General features: G+C 38.3%; 1 protein-coding gene across 4 annotated transcripts in view; it reads left to right on the plus strand.

The window, feature by feature from the left end:
- The window catches only part of LOC106873257 (ubiquitin carboxyl-terminal hydrolase 2), a 59,644-nt gene extending 55,964 nt beyond the window's left edge, over nt 1-3,680 (plus strand). For all 4 annotated transcript variants that reach the window (XM_052975126.1, XM_052975127.1, XM_014920541.2 and 1 more), the window contains 4 exons: nt 87-165; nt 1,493-1,582; nt 2,492-2,624; nt 3,419-3,680. In XM_052975126.1, coding sequence (XP_052831086.1) covers nt 87-165; nt 1,493-1,582; nt 2,492-2,624; nt 3,419-3,491 — 375 coding nt within the window. In that variant the 3' untranslated portion in view covers nt 3,492-3,680. The remainder of the gene's footprint in view (nt 1-86; nt 166-1,492; nt 1,583-2,491; nt 2,625-3,418) is intronic.
- Nucleotides 3,681-10,368: the final 6,688 nt, after the last annotated feature.

Here is a 10,368-nt window from a genome sequence, read left to right on the forward strand (position 1 = left end):
ATATATATATATATATATATATATATATATATATATATATATATACACACACACACACACACACATATTTTTTTTCTCTTTTCCAGATGTGCAAGAAATGTTCCAAACTAACTCTACATAATTGTAAAAAAGAATTTGTTCATTTACCTGAAGTATTAGTTTTATGTATCCTTTTTCTGACAAAAGAAGATGGTGGAAGAATAACTCTGAGTGAATAGGGGGTTGGACTTGTGAACCCCTGGATCTTGTGTTCAAATTCATTGCAATTAATTTGTTGTTTCAAAGCAAAACACTTCCTTTTTCAATTTTTCATAGCTTAAAAAGTTTTCATATAGGAACATAAAGGGGATATGGTGAAAGGTTTGTTTTTTGTTTTTTGTTTTTTTTTTACCTGGGAAAGGTACCTGTGACTAGTCAATACTCTTGTCTTGAAGCTAATGGAAGAGTTAACCATTCCATTACAGAGAATATAGTCATTCTATAGAATAAGTAAGCATTCCGTTACTTAACACTACAAAGGCCTGGGTTAATCACAGACTTTATAGATTTCTTTGTTCCCTCAATGAATCGACTTTATTATAATCTTTTGTAAACACACACTTTGTCACTTTACAGCTGAGCTAATGACTGTCCTGCTATCTGTGGCAAAGAGAGGGGAATCGTATAAGGGACCATGTAATTAGTACCGGCTCGACATGTTGTATCATCTTTACTGTCCAGTGTTTTTCTCTATGCCTGATGCTGTTGTTGTTTGAGAAGGCTAATGGTATACAATCGGTCAGCTAAATGGACAAACACTAGCCACAGATTTGTTGTTCCAGACTGACCATGCCTCTCTCATATCTGTTTAATGACCATATTATATAGTATGAAACGGGGCAGCTATAATAATCTGGACACCTGGTATTTTCTACACTGGAGGGGAGCCAGCACAAGAGCCTCTACACAGTTGCTTGACCTGCTGGAAATAATGGCTTAATGTCCCTCAAAATTCTTACCAGTCAGTAACAAGGAATCCACACATCTTCATCATCTAATGTCGGTCTTCCATGTTGGCATGGGTGGAGTGGTTTGACAGCAGCTGACAAACCAAAGAACTGCACCAGGCTCTCTTGTCTGTTTTGGCATGATTTCTATGGTTGGATGCCCTTCTTAACGGCAACCACTTTACAGAGTGGCACTGGGGGCTTTTTACATGGCACCAGCACCCTATTTATGTATAGAATTATAATTAAGTTATTAAAGGTGAGTTTACCTTTATTATTTTCCCCAATAAATGTTTTTACAATTTCTTCATGAAATTAATGTTTCTTTAATGCCCCTCTATTAGTTCACAATTAATTAATTTAATGTGGTCTTCAAATGTAAAAAGATTCTCACCACCCCACCACCACCACCACCACCATTGTCCCCTTTACATTTCCCGCCACCCTTACAGTAAGTTCTACCCTCAATCGATATTTCTAGTTCGTACCTTGACTAACCTCTTTAGATTTCCAACGAGCCGAGAAGCTGGGTAAATTAAAAACAGAGATGCAATACCCTGTTGAAAATTTAAATTTTACGAAATATGCCATAAAAGGTAAGCTATATAAAACCAATCAAGTTAGTGTTTTCATAATTAATGTAATGAGTATTTAAAAGCTAACTGAGAAATAACTGTGTGGTGAGGAAAGAAACAACATGAACTCAATGATTGATATTAATTTTATCAGTGGATTTTTTGGTTTAATGATATTGTACATCTCGTTACTGATGTAGTTGTCACTAATTTCGTTTGTATGATGAAGTTTGATGCTTTTTTGAAGAGGTCAGAATAAGACCAAAACATATCTAAAGTTGTCTCTCATACTTGCTAAAAAGTTTTTGAAAATCTTATTAGTATGTTATGAGCTAATATTTTCTCTTCACAGCATCAGTATTTCTGATTAGACACTAAATATATTAATACTAAATTAACTATTGTTCTTTATGCGGATGATGTCTCTGAGTGATTTTTGTTATGTTTGTTTATATGTACATAGACATATTTGTATGTGAAACTCCACAATTATGTACACATATGTGCAAATATGGACAATTGTGTGCACACACTCAAACACAATGTATAATGTGTGTGTGTTGTTGCACATATGGCAATATTGTGGGTCATCAATATATAAGATAAAAACTCTTCAGACTATTATCCTCATTTTTAGAGATAAACATTAGATTCCATCTCTCCTTCCATCTTCCCAACATATCACTTTCTTCGATCTCCAACCATTAATTCCTCTCGAGCATCTCCTGACTGTCAACATATTACCAAACTAGACTTGAACCAGAATTCCAATTCTCCAATTATTTCACCTGTCACCTAAATTACCCAAAATACTCAATATTTCAACAGATGCACCTCACCTGTCTAAATTACCAAATTCTTAAACACTTCCATGAAGCCTTGAATTGCCAAAACCCTAATTGAACAGTCTTTGACTCCTTTATTCTTCAGGTAACCCTAAATTGGCCACGTATACCCTGTACGCTATTTGTCTCCATGCCGGGGACTGCGCCACAAGTGGACATTACTGGGCAGAGTGTCGGCACCCAAAGACCTCAGAATGGAACAAATACAACGACACACGGTAAGTGGACAATAACAGTAAATCCCACCATGGCAACTCCCTCCTATTTCTGTCAGGTAAAAGAAGTGGAGTGGGGGGAGTTCTATCGTAGTTTTGCTCTGGCTTGTCAGATATTTACAGAATAGACACACAGACGGACAAAGGAGCAGAGTGTAGATGTGTGGGGGGATGGCATGGCTGGAAGGGGGATGAAACCGTTTCCCCCATTCTTGCCAATCAGCTCAACAGCTGAACATGCTTCCCCAGCCTTCTTTCCTTGGCCACCTCCACAAAACATCCACCTTAAAATTGTATTATTAAGTTCCTGATGAAGGAAATCTGCAGTACAGGTTCAATTCCCAACTGAATCACTTCATTCACCTAATATTAGTCTTTATTCATTAACCTAGAGATAGATGGGACTCTGCTAAGCAGATTTCACCAATGGTATTCTACATGTCTTTTAGTATTCCTACCCTGCAAATTCCTGGCTTTGTGCCAAAATTGGAAACTTGTCATTATTATTATTATTATAAATGGCAGAATCGTTAGCACGCTGGGCAAAATACATAGCAATATTTCATTTGTCACTACGTTCTGAGTTCAAATTCTGCCGAGGTCAACTTTGCCTTTCATCCTTTCGGGATTGATGAAATAAGTACCAGTTATATACTGGGGCCAATGTAATCAACTAGCCCACTTCCCCAAAGTTCCAAGCCTTATGCCTATGGTAGAAAGGATTATGATTATTATTATTATTATTCTTTTACTGAGAATTATGACCTTCTAATGCAGTTGTTGTTGTTGTTGCACAGAGTGAGCAACATCCTGAAGGGATCCACAGCCACAGGCAGTCGGGAATGCGTCTTCTTCTACCAGAGAAAGTGAATCCTCATCGTGCCGCCACCATTCAGCCGGCATCACTGAACATGAGAAAGCAGCCGACAAGCCGCAGATTCCAGGCTGCACAACCAACCAAACCAAACCCATTCTGCTATTGACTTGTGCCAATGGACCGGTGCCTTTTTCTCTAAATAATTTCTTCAAACACATAAAAGAACATTTTTTATTTGACAAGCTTTTATGTTTGTTTATTTTCCTTTTTTTTTTTCGTTTCTTTCTACCCCCTCCCCTTTTTTCTATCCCCCCTTCCCTCTTTCTCTCTCTCTCTCTCTCTCTCTCTCCAGCCTCCATCTTATAAACTTAATGCAACGATTATCCTGTCAACGATTTACATTATCAAGCATTATATCTATATCTATATCTATATAGATATACATATGTGTATGTGTTTTTTTGTTTTTTTACATTTTTAGTATTTAAATTAATATTTAATTTAATTTAATTTCTTTTTCATTTTCATTTGAAATAACAAGAGACAAAATAAAAATAAATAAATAAATATATGAAAAGAAGAAACAAATGATAAAAAGAAACCAAAACAAATCAGAAAAAATAGTTTTGTTTTCATAATAAAAGCCAAGGAGATAATGATGATGATGATGATGATGATGATCGTCCTTTAATGTTCGTTTTCCCTGCTGGCATGGGTTGGACAGATATACAGCAGTCCTCCGTCTACCAAACCTGCTCACAAGGCTTCGTTGGTTTGAGACGATGGGAGAAGACACTTGGCCCACAAAAGCTTTGTCAGTGGATTTTGCCAGACAGAAACTGAAAGAAGCTTGTTGCGTGTGTTTGTACACACACACACACACACATATTTAGGTAGGCACATGGCTGTGTTTAGAGCATTGGGTTTGCAATCATGAGATTGCAAGTTCAGTTCCCAGACCGGGCTGTGTGTTGTGTTCTTGAGCAAGACACTTTATTCCACATTGCTCCAGTTCACTTGTCTGCAGAAATGAGTTGTGACGTCACTGGGGCCAAGTTCTGTCGGCCTTTGTTGCTTCCCTTGCGACAACACCAGTGGCATGTAGAGGGCAGGCTGGTATGCTTGGGCAACTGCTGGTCTTCCACAAACAACCTTGTCCAGACTTGTGCCCTAGAGGGGAACTTTCTAGGTGCAATCCCATGGTCATTCAAGACTGACGGAGGGTGGGGTGGGGCTGTCTCTACTCCATGTATATACGCACACACACACTTATTCATTTACTTAATTCCTCATGATTAAAGTGAAATGATGAAAGGAAATTCCTGCAGTATAAGCTATGTGTGTAAGTATGGAAACATTTTGGGGTTTTATTGTTTCATTTCGCTTTGAGGTTCAAATAAGTACACACACACACACACACCACAGAAAAGACTGCTCCAAGATAAGTATAAACAACACCTCCACCATGGAATACATTCAGAGCAGAAGGAGGATTGGTGAAATATTCCCATCAAAACTTCAATCAAATGCAAACATAACAGACCCAACATAATTATTTGGGACAGAAAAGAAATGTCCTGTACAGCCATGGAGGCTGGTTGCCCTGCAGAGGTGAATATCTCTGCCAATATTTTAGTGGAAAGGAGAAACTTTATGGACAACTGTTTGAAAGTTGTAGCTCTTCTACCCAGATTATAAATTTGCATTTATACCAGTAATTAATGAGGCAAAAACGCAAAGGATTTTCAATAAAGACAGACACCAGTTAACACAGACTTTACAGAAATGATCTCTAAGTGGAACCGTAAAAATATCTCAAAGTTCAATATGCAACACTTACCATTATTGTTATCCAAATTGCAGTGTTGGAGCTTTTGTTTGTCCAGAATTGGAATCTACTTTTCTCTGTCCCCCCCCCTCTCTCTTTCATGCTCCCCCTTCTTTCTCCCTCTCTGTCCTTCTCTCTTTCATGCCCTCTCCCCATCTCTCTCTCTGTCCCCATCTCTCTCTCTCTCTCTGGGCTGTATTTGTAATTCAAAGGACCAGCTTTCTCTCATGGCATCACTCTGAGTCTGTCTCAGTAATAATGGTACATGTGCCTGTGGAATACCCAGCCTATTTCAAAAGTGGGGAATCGGTTAAACAGCTGAATGCTCATTACTGAGACTGATTGAAAATCCAGTGGAGAAGACATTGCAAGTGAGAGGTGTCAACGGTCTCCAACAAACAACAATAACAACAAGACTTTATGATTCAGTGACAGAGATTCTTCCTTGTTACTTGACCTGATAGAAATGGCAACCAATTCCGTATCTGTCCCTTCTCGAATCATACCCGACACCATCTTAAAGACGAAGGACACATTAGACAATGTCATCTAGGCATAGAAAAATACTGGATGCTTCCAGCTGGAAACCCATTAATTAAAAGGGATTGTCATCAAAACTGGGGCCAAATAATAATGGTGACAGGGAGGGGCAAGGTAAGTATTGTGGGGACAGCAGGTCATTTGTTGTAATTATTATTTGTTATTTCTTTATTGCCCACAAGGGGCTACACACAGAGGGGACAATCAAGTACAGACAATGGGATTAAGTCAATTACATCGACCCCCAGTGCGTAACTGGTACTTATTTAATTGACCCTGAGAGGATGAAAGGCAAAGTCGACCTCAGCGGAATTTGAACTCAGAACATAGCGGCAGACGAAATACCGCTAAGCATTTGTTTCTACTTTTCTGTTCAACTACACTGGCTTTGTTTCAATTAATTTTGAAATTAATGAAGAATTTAATTAAATAACCTTTGTCCTTATCAATGTTTTGTTTGGAATGTAAATCATTTCAAATTTCGACATAAAGCCACCAGTCGATATTAGGGGGAAGGGAGCCAGTCAATTACATAGACCCCAGCACATGACTGGTATCTTATTTTATATAAAGGCAAAATCAACCTAGGTAGGATTTGAATTTGGAACACAAAAATGGACAAAATATTTCCAAGCATTTTCCCAGCTCAGCATCTGTGATTGGGATACAAATAAACAGTGAAAGGTTTTATTATAACACAGAGTTTGTATGAGAGAACCAGGGTCAGCTTCAGGTAAGTTGAGAGCAAAAAGGGTTCGCCTTTTAAAAGAAATATATAAGGATTCAATATAGAACCACCAATCGGTCACCCATCATTGCTAAAAATAGCAACTTAATCACTCCTGATTATTTTTAAAAAGGAAAGACATTGGATATTTCACTCCTTGATACATTATGCCCACAAAATCTAACAAGATAGTCATGGCTGAAATGTCTTTGATCATGTGTGCATCAGAGAACCAGGTTGAGGCTAAACGACAAATATAAGGGATGAGACAATGAGAGAGCTTGCATGTGTGTATGTATATGTGTATGTGTGGATATATGTGTGTGTATGTATGTTGATATACGTATGTAAGTATGTATGTTTATATAAATAGGGAGAATTCACAAAAGACGAAGACAGGCGGTGTAGACAACAAAAAGATGTATTAGTTTAACATTCAGGAAGTGTAAAAGTCTTTAACGTTTCGAGCCTACGCTCTTCCACAGAAAGGAACAAGGAGAGAAAATAAAGAATATGTAGTGGCTAGCGATCTATCATGGTGAATGATAGATGTATATATATATATATGATATATATGTATGTATGATATATATATATATATATATGATATAAGATATATATGTATGTGTGTATGTGTGCGTAGTTTATAAAAAAATATCATGAAGGTCACATTGGAAAATGTAGTCCAAGATACATATAAATGAAAAGAAAAAACCAGAGAGGTCAGAACTGGAATGCCTTGTGGTAATAAACCAGCTTAATCCAGATTGGTCAGACCAGAAACAACAACAACACGACTCTATCTAACCCAAGGTGGTCCTTGTTTCGTTCCCTGCCAGAATTTATAAAAAAAAAACAACTTACCATCTATCCCTACCCCCGTCCTACCCTGCTACAGACAGTTGCCCATAGCAACAAGCCGTTGTGATGGCAACAGCGATTGCTTAAGAAAATATAGAAAAGTCAAAATATCTGATATTTTACAGTTGAAGTGTATCAGATTCTTTGAGCGAAACTGAAAACATCCATCAGGCAAAATATTTAATTAGTTTTGAAATATTTACCCCACTAACCTCACACTTTCAGTTCCTGCGCGTGCGCACGTGCATGAACACGCACGCACGGCATACATACGTAGTAAAAGTGGCTTATTCGCAATTTACAACCAAAAGACAGAAATACAGACGTCAGAGTTGTTTTGACTCTCATTTTTAGCATTACTGATGCTGACTAGTGCCCTTAGCCACTTTAGACAAATAGATAGATTGGTAGACAGATAGATAGAGAGAGAGAGAGAGAGACATAGAGACAGACAGATAGAGATATCCATGAATGCATTATTTAAGCCAGAGTGATTTTTCCCCCCCTCCCCCATGCGACTTGAAGTTCCGGAGGCTTGTTGCAGAAACGTAACTCGTGAGGCTCAGATAGCTCAGGGTTACATAATCAGTCCGTTACCCAACATCCTGTTGACCCCCTCCCCCACTGCCAAACTGATTGGTAAAATCGACCGTAATCGATATATAACAGTGTAGCCTTCGATCGATACTTACGTGTGTTTGATAAGAGTAGGGGTTAATGTAGTAAATACAACCAGTAGTGTAGGTGGGGGCGGGGTACGGGCGGCGCTTTTAAAGGGACACCACTTCTGGGTCTGCTGTAGGTAGCGTGTGTTTTTTGTGGGGTCTGGGAGCAGCAAACGGAAGGGCCGCTCAGGGCGGCACACACTCTAGCTACGCTAGTGAATACAGCATTTCTGTCAAATGGCCATGGTTGGACCTTCAAGCACAGATGACATGATCCAGCCCGAGCAGACTCTATTACTCAACCAATTCTTATTTTATCAATCCTCATAAGACGAAAGCCAAAGTCATGTGACCCAAACCCCTCAAAAAAAAAAGGGAAGGAAGGATACATTAGTAATGGTTGGAATGTCTTTGGATATCGTTCTGCTCAATCAGGACAGACCTAGGGCTAAACAACAACAGCAGCAATTACTTCATCTGAAACATAAACATCATTTGATATAACCCCCCACCCACCCCACATACACACTCTCTCTCTGCCAAACAGCTGAAGGAATCCATGAAACATGAAGGAATTTTTTCCCTGGGTCCTTTGAATCGTTATAACATTAGGCAAGACGCCAAACATAATCTTCCTGGTTCCATATATATTTCAGCTTTCATCTTTTCGGAGTCGATCAAATGAGTACCAGTTGAATACTAGGGTTGATGTAACTTCTCCCCCGAAATTGCCGGTCTTATACCAACATTTGAAACCATTATTATTCCAGTTTTCCTTCGGTTTATACTGATAAAATATAAGTATAAATACTGACCCTTTTTCGCCCTGTCCAATGGGTACTCGCCCAACCCTACTTTTATTTTCAAAAGTTTTCCCAAATTTCTTTTGCAGGGTTAAGTTTACAGCATAGGTTCTCAAAGTGGGCGCTACCGCCTCATCCCCCCCCCCGGTGGGCGTTGAGAGGGTCCAAGTGAGCGCTGGTGTCTAAGGGGGCAGCAGAGAAAAGGGAGGCATTGGAAGGAAGGTAGTGGATTGGGGGACGCTATGTATTTATCGTAATATTATTATAGTATTGTATACTAATTATCTAATATTATATTAAATATCAAATGATTCATAGTATATATAAATTAGTAAAATATAAAATATTTATTCATAAAAATAGGGGTGGGGTGCTGAGTGTATGATGTGGCCATTAGGGAGCGATGGCCCAAAAGGTTTGAGAACCTCTGGTTTACAGTAACAACATTTTACGATTTTGTTAAAAACAAAAAAGAGAAAGTCTTTAATTCCACCTTCACCAAATTTGCTTTTAACTTCTTTCGAAACTTTTCTAAGAATTCTCTGACAGACACGAAGATTACGAGTTCGAGTGTTTTTACCAAAATTTCAGCTATTTTAATGCTAATTGCTTGCAATAATTTTCCCAATACAGTATATACATATGAGAAGGTCCTAAATTTTAGGGGAAGATATAGGCGACCAAATCATCCCAAGGATTTGTTTGGGACTTTATTTTATCGATCCCAAAAAGACTGCAAAGTAAATCTCGAACAGATTAAATTATATCCTAGTCTTTGAAGAAAAAAGATAGAGGAGGTAAAAAAAAAAAATACAATTTGTTGTTTAGGGCCAGGTCAGATCTCATCGAGAAAACCCTCTCCAGCCGTGACCGTTTCGTCTATATGAGGGACTTCATTGTCTAATGTGACTTTACCCCACCACTCTTTTTGAAAACTACGGAAGCATGAGGAAGGTTATGCTGTTATTTCTAACAGGTCGAACGGCTGCATAAATGCTCCCATATTAGTTGAGTAAAATGAGTTCTATTTTCACCGAGCAAACGTATGAGATCAGAAGCATTCCGTCTCTAGAATTACATTATCGTCTATCACATTTCCATTCACGTCTAGAATGCCTAATCTAATTTTGAGGGAGATTTGGCTGCTGTTTTTAGTAGGTCGAATGACCACATAGAGGATTCCTCCCTGGCTCGATAAATGAGTTGCTGCGAATATGATAAAAATAAACAATAAAAGAGAGAGTGTGTCATTTTTGAGGAGGAGAGAAAGGGAAAAAAAAGGTTCGTTCCCAGATTATTTTCAATTGGTTTACTTCGTTACCAAAATTGCAAAGTATATTAAAAAACAAAGCAGAGAATAAAAAATCATTTAGGGTCGACGACAAACGACCAGCAGAGCGTCACATGCCTCACGAAAATATTTATTCATGATTAAAATAACGGTTTCTGATTTAGGAACAAGATTAGTAATTTTCTTTTAAAGAGTGAGGAAGGATAGTCAATCCC

Source organism: Octopus bimaculoides, chromosome 20, assembly GCF_001194135.2.
Source record: "Octopus bimaculoides isolate UCB-OBI-ISO-001 chromosome 20, ASM119413v2, whole genome shotgun sequence".
Taxonomy (NCBI): domain Eukaryota; kingdom Metazoa; phylum Mollusca; class Cephalopoda; order Octopoda; family Octopodidae; genus Octopus; species Octopus bimaculoides.